The sequence below is a fragment of the Triplophysa dalaica genome, chromosome 14, assembly GCF_015846415.1.
Source record: "Triplophysa dalaica isolate WHDGS20190420 chromosome 14, ASM1584641v1, whole genome shotgun sequence".
NCBI classification, from domain to species: Eukaryota; Metazoa; Chordata; class Actinopteri; order Cypriniformes; family Nemacheilidae; genus Triplophysa; species Triplophysa dalaica.
Window position 1 is genome coordinate 18,088,451 of NC_079555.1, and position 13,372 is coordinate 18,101,822.

The 13,372-nt window shown below is 40.5% G+C and overlaps 1 protein-coding gene across 2 annotated transcripts in view; it reads left to right on the plus strand.

The window, feature by feature from the left end:
* Window positions 1-12,463, plus strand: part of rasa2 (RAS p21 protein activator 2) — a 43,402-nt gene extending 30,939 nt beyond the window's left edge. For both annotated transcript variants that reach the window (XM_056766443.1, XM_056766444.1), the window contains exons 20-24: window positions 1,216-1,298; window positions 5,773-5,981; window positions 6,085-6,188; window positions 8,195-8,375; window positions 8,568-12,463. In XM_056766443.1, coding sequence (XP_056622421.1) covers window positions 1,216-1,298; window positions 5,773-5,981; window positions 6,085-6,188; window positions 8,195-8,375; window positions 8,568-8,598 — 608 coding nt within the window. In that variant the 3' untranslated portion in view covers window positions 8,599-12,463. The remainder of the gene's footprint in view (window positions 1-1,215; window positions 1,299-5,772; window positions 5,982-6,084; window positions 6,189-8,194; window positions 8,376-8,567) is intronic.
* Window positions 12,464-13,372: the final 909 nt, after the last annotated feature.

The window sequence follows — 13,372 nt, forward strand, 5'->3', positions numbered from 1 at the left end:
ATTTTGTCATTCAGACGTTTTGACTAACCGACAGTGAATGTGCTGTGTGCATAACCAACAATGAATAAATTAACAACTGTAAAGGCAGGACTTGGGTCACTTTGACACAGACAGAACAGTCCGTGAGAATTATTTATCTTTTCAAATGTTGTTTTTCCATGTATCCTGTAATTTAAGAGTGGGTTTATATAACCTGTTGTTTCAGTCCTTTAATCTGCAAATACCCTCGCATATTTATTACCAATGTTTCGAAGTAAGGCTTTCCTCTCCTGTAGCTCAGTTGGTAGGGTATGGACCTTGCAGCATCAAGGTCATTGGTTTGATTCTGGGGGAAATAACTACAAAACATTTGCACTTACTGTTATCGCTTTGGTTAGAATCATCTACCAAATGCAGAAATGTCAATGGAATGTAGATGCAGTAGCTGATCGTGTTAAATGTCAAACCACTATCTTTTATCTTTGCTCTTTCATGTTAGGAAGTTAAAAAACATTTGTTTATGTTCGTTAACGGCTTCAATGATATGGCTTTATTTCATTGAAATAAAATGAAAAAAGTGACCTTTATCCTGAAAAGAAAATGACATGTGTAGTTACATACAAAACTTAAACTATATTACAGTTTACTCAAAATTAGACAAGTTTCTTTCAATACATTTCTTTGTTCACATGTTTTAAGAATAACTATGTGTTTAACTGTAAAGCAGTTCTGATAAATACTGATAATGCCAGCGGATGGCAATACAGTCCTATCAGACGTTAGTAAAGATAATTTGAATGTCTGACAAGAATGTCTGACATCTCTTGAACCTGCTGAAAGTTTGTATGTGGTTTTGGTTCTCAAGCATTTGCGTATTTTGGCTGCGCTGTGGTACAAATAATGTTCATCAGGTAAAGGGATAAAAATAGGAATTGATCAAACATGTAGAATGCGCATGAGAAACAGCCATGTGTTTGTATTGGCGGGGACAGGCTTGCGGATCGGCCAGACCGAGTCACGGGATTATCAAGCATTTGTTTGTGAAGTGCCCTCCCCAGAAGTTTGTCTATGTGTGTCTGGGAGAAAAAGTCCCAGACACTCCCAAACACAGAGGTCTGGGGCTACATTTCCAGTTTAAATTACATTCAAAGTTTTTCTGTTATGTGATAAAAATATATATTTTTTTATCTGCCATTTTAGCCTCACGGATGAATAAATGTTTGTGTTTGTGTCCAGGGAAAGAAGCGTTGTGCATCATTCCTGTGAAAAACATCCTCGGAGTCGAGAAACTGGATGAAAGTGCCTTTAACCGCAAAAATGTGAGTGTCATGCAATTGCGTTTGTTTGGTCTTGTGTGTATATACTGTGAGTACGTGAGAGGATTCGTAAAAGTGTCTGCCTAATGCATACATGTAAGTCAGGGTTGGGCAAACTACCTCGAGGGCCAGATACATTTTTCGAATCCTTGTATTCTGCATATTATTCGCATGTTAAATTAAATCTTTTTTTATTTATTCCAAACTGAAATTTGATAACTACTGTACTGTATGCAATTCCTTCTACCCTGTGTTTTATAAACACTTTTGTATTGAAAAAACATGTCAAAACATTTGCACATTGTCATAAGACACATTATTATAATAATTTACGGTATACATCATTTTTATTCGTGACATTTTTCAAATACTCCTCCAATTCAAGGGTGTGCAATTAAATCCCATGGGGCCAGATGAGAAAATGGGACTGTTAATTCTCAATTCTGCTCCATCCATCCATTTTCTTCCGTTTTATCCGGGACCGGGTCGCGGGGGCAGCAGTCTTAGCAGGGATGCCCAGACTTCCGTCTCCCTAGACACTTCCCTCAGCTCTTCCGGGGGGACACCGAGGTGTTCCCAGGCCAGCCGGTAGACAAAGTCCCTCCAGCGTGTCCTAGGTCTTTCCCGGGGTCTCCTCCCGGTGTGGCATGCCCGGAACACCTTCCCGGGAAGGCGTCCAGGGGGCATCCGGAAAAGATGCCCGAGCCACCTCAGCTGGCCACTCTCGATGTGGAGGAGCAGTGGCTCTACTCTGAGCTCCCCCCGAGTGACCGAGCTTCTCACCCTATATCTAAGGGATCGCCCAGCCACCCTGCGGAGAAAGCTTATTTCAGCCGCCTGTATCCGGGATCTTGTCCTTTCGGTCATGACCCACAGCTCATGACCATAGGTGAGAGGAGGAACGTAGATTGACCAGTAAATCGAGAGATTTGGAGGTGCTGATTCTCATCCCAGCCACCTCACACTCGGCTGCAAACCGTCCCAGTGCATGCTGAAGGTCATGGTCTGATGAGGCCAGCACGAATACATCGTCCGCAAAGAGCAGAGATTAAATCGTGTGGTCCCCAAACCCGACACCCTACGCCCCCTGGCTGCGCCTAGAAATTCTGTCCATAAAAATTATGAACAGAACCGGTGACAATGGGCAGCCCTGCCGGAGTCCAACCCGCACCGGGAATAAGTCTGACTTACTGCCGGCAATGCGAACCAAGCTCCTGCTCCGGTTGTATAGGGACCGGATAGCCCTTAGCAAAGGGTCCCGAATTCCATACTCCCGGAGCACCCTCCACATGATGCCGCGAGGGACACAGTCGAATGCCTTCTCCAAATCCACAAAACACATGTGGATTGGTTGGGCAAACTCCCATGCACCCTGGAGAGGGTATAGAGCTGGTCCAGTGTTCCACGACCGGGACGAAAACCACACTGTTCCTCCTGAATCCAAGGTTCTACCTCTGGCCGGATTCTCCTCTCCAGTACCCTTGCATAGACTTTCCCGGGGAGGCTGAGAAGTGTGATCCCTGGTAGTTGGAGCACACCCTCCGGTCCCCCTTCTTAATAAGAGGGACCACCAGCCCAGTCTGTCAGTCCAAAGGCACTGTCCCTGACCGCCACGCGATGCTGCAGAGGCGTGTCAGCCAAGACCAGAGACTTTACCGGCACAGCTCAGTGTGGCCGCGTTGACAATGGAGGTGGAGAATAGGGATGAGCGAGTACAGCATTATCTGTATCTTTATCTGTTAACCATATGAATTATCTGTATCCGTATCTGTACTCGGACTGGGCGGGGCCTAACCAGGAAGTAGGCGGGATTTAACCCAGAAATTGGGTCGGGTTGTCTTGAGATGGGCGGGGCTTTAAGCGGTATGTTATTTTAAGCATGAAATTGATATGGGTTGATCAGAAATGTTTATATTTAATGCTGATTAGAAAAATATTTACATGACAGCATCAGCATTGAGCTTCAGATCAATGGTTTTGATCACAATGACAAACGAATACAGAATAAGTTTTGCAACAATGAATACAACACATGCGGCTGCAATTATGAAGTAAAATGTAATGAACAAGAGTTTTCATCTCAACATAACTTTATTTTTTTAACTTTTAATTCAAAACTGGTTAGAGCCAGCTGACGGTTTAAAAAAGACAGGCAGAGACGCGAGTCGCATTCTACCAAGCACCACGTCTGAACAAACCCCACGTTTACCAAACTCTAGTGGTTAATAAGTAAGTACTACAAACCGAAATAAAAAACAAACCTGAAGCTGAAGAAACCTAAACGTTAACGGAAAAGACCCTTGAACCTGAATGACTGAGGGAGAGACGGAGAGAGAGAGCTGCGACCACAGTCAGCAACACAATACATCTGTATGTGTGTAGGGGAGGGGCGCTGTGACTATCACAGAACGCAGACACAGTCAGCTACCCAATGAGGATTTTTATTCAATCCGAGCACAGATATTGACTCGTATTACTCGTATAATACTCGTACTCGGCAAAAGTGCTTTATCCGTACCGGATACTCGTTTCAGCCGAGTATCCGGCTCCACTCTAGTGGAGAACATGGTCCACTCGGACTCAATATCTCCAGACTCCCTCGGGATCTGGTCGAAGCTCTGCCGGAGGTGGAAGTTGAAGATCTCTCTGACAGGGGATTCGGCCAAACGTTCCCAACAGACCCTCACAGTACGTTTGGGTCTGCCGAGTCTGTCCAGCTTCCTCCCCCACCATCGGATCCAACTCGCCACCAGGTGGTGATCAGTTGACCGCTCCGCCCCTCTCTTCACCCGAGTGTCCAAGACATACGGCCGGAGGTCAGATGAAACAACCACAAAGTCGATCATCGACCTCCGGCCTAGGGTGTCCTGGTGCAATGTGGACTGATGGACACCCTTATGCTTGAACATGGTGTTCGTTATGGACAAGCCGTTACTAGCATAGAAGTCCAATAACCGAACACCACTCGGGTTCAGATCAGGGGGACCGTTCCTCCCAATCACGCCCCTGCAGGTGTCACTGTCGCTACCCACGTGGGCATCGAAGTCCCCCAGCAGAATGACGGAGTCCCCAGTCGGAGCGCTTTCCAGCACCCCTCCCAGAGTCTCCAAGAAAGCCGGGTACTCTACACTGCCGTTTAGCCCATAGGCGCACACGACAGTGAGAGACCTATCCCCAACCCGAAGGCGCAGGGAAGCGACCCTCTCGTTCACCGGGGTGAACTCCAACAAATGGCGGCTGAGCTGGGGGGCTATAATCAAACCCACACCAACCCGCCGCCTCTCACCATGGGCAACTCCAGAGTGGTGAAGAGTCCATCCTCTCTCGAGGAGTTTGGATCCAGAGCCCAAACTGTGCGTAGAGGTGATCTCAAGTATCTCTAGTTGGAATCTCTGAACCTCACGCACAATCTCAGGCTCCTTCCCCGCCAGATAGGTTACGTTCCATGTCCCTAGAGCTAGATTCCTCGTCCAGGGATCGGGTTGTCGAGGCCCCCGCCTTCGACTTTCCTCCCGATCCACTATGCACCGGTCCCTCCTGCAGGTCGTGGGTCCACGGGAGGGTGGCCCCACATCGCCTCTTCGGGCTGAGCCCGGCCGGACCCCATGGGGGGACCCCCATGGGGTCGCAGACCTTGAGTTTGTGCTCATCATAAGGGTTTTTTGAACCACTCTTAGTCTGACCCGTCACCTAGGACCTGTTTGCCTTGGGAGACCCTACCAGGGGCAAATAGCCCCAGACAACATGGCTCCTAGGGTCTTTTGGGTACTCAAACCCCTCCACCACGGTAAGGTGGCAGTTCAAGGAGGGGGTATATAAAAAGAGTTCGATCAGATCAGATATTTTTTATTTTAAAAAGAAAAACCACCACCACTAATACTTTTCTGCACCTCTACCCTTTGAGCATATCATGGGTTATGCATGTACATACTAGAAATCAGACGTGTAATATTCCGTTTTAAAAATAAAACATTAAAAGATTTACAATACGAGTTAAACATTTGGCATTGCAAGTCTCAATTTAATTTATAGGCTACTGTATCCATTGTTAGCCATATTTACAATGATTCTGGTACTCAAATCTGATTGCATCTGAATAGCATTACACAACAATAGTGACGGATTGCAGAACAGCGAACCACGTCACAGCCGCATTTCTTTCTCCACGCTCAGGCCGCAAGTGTCTCGTGACGCGCTTTTGATAACAGAAATTGCCATGTCATACTATAGTATGGTCTCGTCCTGCCTCAACGTGTCAAAAGACTGCAGCATTTGAAAATCTTTTTTATGTTACCTCATCTGCTAACACAATTTCTCGTTCCCGTCTGGTTGATGGCCATCGGCGGTGGAGTTGAAGACAACAGATCCCATCATTCTATGCTCCTTCACAGCGTCATCAAGCTACTCCATTGATGTTGTTTTGATCGCTGTTGTTTAACAAACTGCAGCTTTAAACATTTGCATTTGTTTTGTCCAGATGTTTCAGGTAATCCTTTCAGAAAAGCCTCTATATGTTCAGGCTGGGAACTGTGTGGAGGCAAACGGTTGGATCGAAGTGTTAAGTCAGGTGAGCCGCTGTAACCCGGGACGGCTCAGCGCCTTTCACCTCTCTGCTTATGTCAGTGGATCCTGGTTTTGCTGCAAGGAAGCAAATGAAAACGCTCCAGGCTGTAAACCCTGCACGGCGTAAGACATTTTATCATGAAAAGTGCTTTATGTTCAAACCTGGACACTCATTCTTTTTATTTCTGTAATACTTTGTGTTCTCACATGTGATTGTGTCCTATAGAACAGTGTTGGCTAACATTCAACTGGACATCGACTGTGACCGAGAAACAGAGAGAATCTTCTCCTTCTTCTCATCAAACCTCTCCAGACTGCAGAAGATGGAGGGTGCGTATAACATCAAACTTGACCCTGTTTGATTGTTTTGATAAGTATTCGTGGTTTTGTTTTGCACAACCACTGCATAGTATGCTAACTAAAATGTTTATTTTCATAATCTTTATGAAATAATCTTAAACATTTCGTCTTGTGCGATACTTTTTCTTTTCTGCTGACATAATCAAGGCTACACAGGTGGGAAAAAATTATATTTAACAAGATTATCCTATCCTGTGTTTCCAGTCAAACCCTCTTAGAGTCCAACCCTTATATTCTCCCGGAGTAGCAGTCAAAAGCTTGAACACATCAACTCATTTTTCCAGAGGAAGTGTACTGACCAGTGCTATTTTTTTCAGTCTATTTTTACTGCACAGCACAGAGTTTTTTAACGTGAAAGCACACGTATCATGGTCAAAATTAACAGGAACTGACACAGAAATGCAGTAATTTCACCATGAATAAATAAAAAAGGTAGTAAACTTCATTTATATGCATGTTATTTGTTATAAAAGCAAGTCTCCTGCACTGGTTCAGAGAGTGAACCCAAAGTCTGCGCCTCGCTCTTTTCCGCAACCTTCTTAGCAACGTATACAATGTGATAGCCTTTCTTCTATCAACAACGCGCACTAAACAAATCAAAGAATCACAATGGTGAACATAGCGTTTCATAAACATTTATTTTTCGAGTAATAAACCAAACATTAGGAAGTTACTTAACCATTGTTGACTCAATCACACAGAAGACGCATACCGCTAGCGCGCAACAAATGTAACGTAGTATGTGTTGAAGCATGATGCCAAATGACGGATCTGTACAGCATACGTGTTACTCTAAGCATGGCATACGTACTGCACACGGAGAAAGAAAATTACACTTATGAACTGTCAATATATTAAATCATTTAAAGGGAAATGTGGAGTTTTTAGCAGCATCTAGCTGTGAGATTGCGAATTGCAATCTCCCTCAATTTCGAAGCACAATGGTGTCTGACACAGGTCTAATGCCGCAGTCAGAATAGACTTTTAGCATGCGAAATTCGCTCGACGGTACTGTGAAAATAGGCTGAAGCGATTCCTCTATCCTTAACATTTCTTTACCGAGTGGTCACGCTGTGACGTTTTGGTCTTCTATTGGTCTGAAGCATTCGCTGCATATGAATGGAAGTAAATGGATGACCGTTGCATAAGACATCGACGCGTTTTCGCTTCTTTGCCGAAGGGATAACGAATGTACGAGATGCGCTCTGTAGAGCAGTTTGTCAGTTTAGATGGATAGATAGAAATAGCTCATTCTAAGATAATAAAAACATTATCATTGTGTCACGCTTCATTGTGTTTATATGAATATTAGATTAGATTTATTCACAATAGATCCTCCACAAAATGACAGGCTGCACCTTTAATATACTTAAGTAAATATATAAAATAACACATTATGTATTATATTGTAATATATTAACAATAATTATTATTTTTCAAATTATAAGCGCTTTGTTCAGATATATGGAAATGTTTTATTAACATGTGTTCTCATTTGTATAGTGATTTTTACAATATGATATTGTTTCAAAGCTCCTCAACATGAAAAACATGAAAACGCAGCTTTACAAAAAGATATTGAATATTTAGATATTATAAAATTTTGCACAATCTCTAAATAAACTTCATGAAGTGCATCATAGGATACTATTTGTCTCCTTTTTTTGTCCAACCCTGTTAAAAAATAAATGGAAGTTTTCTAAAGAAATTCATACATTGGCAAACCTCAAGCGTACTCAAAAATCCCAACTTTTTTACCCTCAAAACAAATCCTTCAGATCAAAGGGTCTTTTAATGTCATGATGAAAATGTAGTCAACTGTGTCCAAACTTTTGACTGGAACCATACGTCACTTGAAGTTAAATGCCTTGCAATCTTTTCTTCCTCTTCTCTCAAAACCTGTGTTGGATGGTTCCAGACATTTACAGAGGCTGTGTGCAATTGACACGTGACCGCTTCTATATGTGTGTCCGCAGATGCCTGTGCCGGTATGTCCGTGTATCTCGGTCAGCAGAAAGAGCAGGAGGAGTATTCGGCCTTCACTATACAGGACCCGAAAGAGACCTTCCGTACTATTACTGAGCTCAGATCCGTGCTGGAGGACCTTCAGGCTCATCACGACTTGAAGGGGGCGCTGACCGATGAGCCAGGCACTATGTAAGATACCTACTATATTCTCAAAAAGACATTCTTGCGTCCTTATGTTATATTTGCAGTATACTGATACACAGATGAGCAAAGCATACTGTATCCCATAATGCATTTAATTTGACCCTCCATATCAAGTGGAACCACAATTATTATTCCTGATGCAAGTATATAAGTATGATATGTTGTTTTTGTTTGCAGTGAGAATCCTATTGTGGGAAAGACTGCATAACACTGTGGCTGCAGGACCAAGTGATACTGATACAGCCACACCAGCAGATGGCGCTGTGTTGGTCGACATGTAGCGGCAGAACCTCTGAGAATATTCAGAGAAGTGCCGCCAGCGTCCACAGGTGACTGAATCAAACCTCTCCAGATAATAGGTCTTCTGGCCAGTCGAAAGTGGAATGTCTGTGAGTCCCTATCAACGGAAACATCTAAGCTCTTTTCTGTGTGTGTCCATCTCATCTCAGTCTTATATCAGTTGTTTAGTAACCTCAAGCACTGGTCGGCACAGTGCGAAAAGATTCTCATCACTTCTTATTCATTCCTAACCAGTCTGTGAAAGTCCAGACATCACCAATTTGTCTGAGAAATTATAGCTGCTAAAATCCTCTATGAAAGAACTTAATCTTTGATTTTTTTTAATGCTTCGTCCATCAATGAATAATCCTACAGTCCTTTCACACAGTCAGATTAACTCTGTCAAAGGGAATTTTTGTATTTTTATTCCTTTATGCCATTTCCGTGAGTGTGTGTATGATTTTCTATATGTGATGGATAGAATGAATCTGCCTTATAAATTCAGTAGAGGTACTAACAGTCCCACACTCGTGTCTGAATTAGGGAGTAAAGCAGAAGCACTTTAGATATTTGGATTATTCCAAATGAGTTCGTTTTAGATACGTGGTATCACTCTTTTTTCCCAATATTGATCAGTTAAATGATCAGGTTCTGTAGATAACCTTCATATCCTGTAGATTTTTTCTAGCGATTTTTCATACGCCAAAGAAGTTGTTTTGTAGGTTTTCATGACTTGAAAAGGGTACATGTGTAGTTTTCTAAAATGACAGAAATTTTAAATACAGAAAATGGATATCTATATTTCATTGACGTATGTTTTGGGGGCATCATACATTTTGATACACCATGAAGAAAATTTCAATCAATCAACTTTCGTAAATGTATTTTCTCATAACAAATGTTTCCATATTTTTTGGTACGCTGTGATAAGCTCTGTGCCAAAACCTAGCAAGCCTGCCGACATTTGAATACAGGTACGCTCCTCGAAAGGAATCTCATAATGCCTTGCCACAAATGAAGCAAAATGTGAAGACTGTCACCCAATGTTTTGTGTATTTTTTAAGTTTTTATTAGAGTATCACAATGTTAGTTTAGCAACATGCTGACATCAAACTTTATTGGAATAAATTGTGAAAGAGTATTTGTGTGAAGTACACAAATTTCAACATTACAAAATGACAATTAATTAACACATTAGTCATATGTGATGTCAATGACGCTTAAGATTGTCCATTAAATTGTAGCTGCCTATGTAGGCAGTAGACAGCAAGCAGCTCACTAAGGTTTGAAACAGAGCTGTAATCCTAGTTTTTATGTGAAGTCACAATCGCATGTGTCACGTCTGTGATGTCACAGCAGTGCTGTAATGTTTTGTGGGATTGTCCTGTCCTGTCCTGCCCCTCTTACCAACTTGCTGATCATTACAGTGGTATGACTTTATTTTACCGTCTTGTTCTGACTATGTACTTACCATTGAACGATTTAGGTAACGACCCTGAACCTAAACCTAACCCATAGTGAGTACAGGGTGTTTGGTAGTGTAAGTACATTGTAAGTGCATGTACTGTCAAACAAAATGAAACCATTACATGTCTTTATCTTTCCTGTAGCTCAGTGGTAAAAGCATGGCGTTAACAACACCAAGGTCTTGGGTCCCACGACCTTGTTATTCGAACTTAACAAGTGTATAGGATAATGCAATGTAAGGCGCTTTGGATAAAAGCGTCCGCAAAATGCATAAATGTGAATGTCTGCACATCATATACATCTAAAAATAACCCTGTGGTAAAAACCCAATCACATCAGTTTTGTGTGTCTTTGCTGCAATGTATTTGCAGACTGTTAGGTGCTGTTTGCCTTTTTGTTTACTACATACATACAGCCGCAGAAAAAATTTAGACCATTTCAATTTTGCCAGAATTTTGTATTTATAGGTGTGTGTTTAGTTAATATTAATATTAATTTTTGTTTCATTCTGTGAACTAGCAATATTTCTCCCAAGTTTGAAATCAAAATATTATTTCTATTTGCATTTATTTGCAGAAAATGAAAACTGAAATAAGACGAAATAAGTGAAAATAACAGACCTCAAGACACGAAATACTGCAAAAAACACGTTCATATTCTCTTTTAAGCAATACAACAATCATATTTCTACATGTATTTAGGACAAGAAAAAAAATGTGATAACTGTTTTAATGTGTCTTGTCATTCTCTCAGTCTTTGATGGATGACATTGACACAACTTGAAATTCAACAGACACTGGGATGAAATTACCATCTAGAAATGCTGATTAAATGAAAATTTTGAATGGTCTCTTAATTTTTTCCGCGGTTCCTGTAAATCAGTTATTCTCATACTGCTGCATTATGATCCAAAAACAGCTCTTAGAAATCAGGGAACTTTGTCTAAAGTTGTCAATCTGCATCATCATTAAAAAGTAAAGGAAAAAAATGAACATAACAAAAGGGACGATTAAACACTTTACATATTTTTGGTTATTTCTGTACAATCAAACTGTGGCATTTTTACTTAAATTCATTGTTGGATAGAAGCTAAGCTAAATGACAAAAAATCTGGTTGCATGACAATGTTTTCATCTTTAAAAAGAGTTAGCAAAACTATGCAAAGTACAGGAATCTACAACCCTGATAAGATTAAGTATCTGTTTACCAATGGAAGTTTTGTGAATTATCCAAGCATGTTACCATTGAAATCTGGTATGACAATTTTGGGTCCTAAAGCAAAATCAGTGGAGAAGCACTGGCGCAGACAAACTGACAGCTAGCATATAGCTACATGTTAGCATGCAAGTATGTATCAAATTGAAGTGTCTTACCTTTTACGTTTCTTAAAAGACAACTTTCCAAAATAAAATAAAATGATTTGAAAAAGTAATCGGAAAGAAGATCCAAGGTTCATCAAAAACTACTAGATGAATTCAGCATTGATAAAAAATGATGCAACGTTCCCAATCCAGTTAAAATGTTGAATGTCAGAATATACGTTTGTATTTGATCCATCAAATGTGTGTCATTTCTATATGTTTATCTTTTGTCATATGTGTGATGTTTAGATTTGTATAGCACACTGTAAAGTCTGTGTATTGATGGATAGGAAGATGAATCTTCATGTGGTACACTGAGGCTTCAGCACAAATGTGGGAGTGATGGACCTTCATTCATAACTGTGGTAAAGCCACTTTAGTTCACTTTGCACTGCGCCACAGGCCTGCTATATTCTTTAGGTTAATCTGTACTCATTCAATGCCCACCATCTTTCATCGTCTGGGCATACATTCATACAAACTCAACATGCAGAGGACATTTCAACCAGTATCCAGTGGCCTTTAAGACACCCATTACAGTCTAAAGATTAGTCTATAACTTTCCAAGTTTAGCACTTAGAACAATGCAGACAATTAAATTTTTTCTTGAAGTTTTTAACTGAACGGTACAAATCTACAATCGCCCTGTTGAAATGGTTGCTTGTGTTTCACAAATGTGTAAGTCTTTTGAAAACCGTGTTGTTTGAATAATGCATTTCTTAAATTATTATATTTTTAGATTGATAATATAGGTCTGTAAAACTGCTATAAATATTTGCACAGATTTGACCACTTGTTTGTTTTTACTCCTGATTTTCTTCCAGCGTATTACTAACTGTACTTGACATGTTTGCTTCATTTTGTTATTTAAATGTTTTATACTATTATTTTCACAATACGAGCTCACATAATTCCTCTGTTATTAGTCCTGCGGAATTAATTTGCAATAAATCTATTGTTTGTGCGTCTTTGTGTCGTTTGTCATTTTGCACAGATCACCATTGTCGCACAAGTCAGTTTATTGTTGGATTGGATTGAATATAAAATGTGGTGGTTGGTTGTGAAAATGTAACCCTGTGATGTCATTTCAGAGATCATTTCAATTGGTTGTAGCTCATTAGACATGATGAAACAGTGCCTGGTAGCCCGTTTGAAATCAGCTTCTTGACATAACTGGAGTATCCAAATACTTTGTGGTAGCTTTAAGGAAAACGACAAAATCACTGTTAACATATCTCCCCTCAAAAATCTATAAAATTCCACCAAAACAAGAAAACAAAGAAAAGCCACACATGCTCTGTTCTTATTGTCAAGCATGATACGATCAACATAGTGCGAAGTGAAGGATCAACAAAATTATCATAAGTTCCACTTGAGAAATGCTTGTAAAAATAATCATGTGGCTTTAAATAATTTAAAACCAATTGTTTTATGTCAAAACTAGACTTTTAAAAACCTATTAAGCAGTTTTTTTTTAAGAGTGCTTACTCCTTTGAAGCTATGGAAGGTATAATCCACAGCTAGCCGTGCATTAAAGTTTTTTTTTGGATAAGACAGGTAAAAATGATTTGTCAGTTTTAATGCACACATTCCAGCCAATCAGAATCAACTATTCAAACAGACCACAGTATAACTTGGTAATACTCAAGGCTGTTAGGAGAATTGGTTGTGTTGCAATCAAACTGACACAACATGTTGTGTTTTTCTGTAAAACACTATAAAATACACAGAATGATTAAGAAATATGTGTGTTTCCATTAGAATAGAAGTCGCAATGTAACATACGATTGCTTCTGCTGCTATTATTTATGTTTATGTTATTTATGAAGTCTTTTTCCAAAAATATATTTACATGGCCAAAATTACGTTTATTAT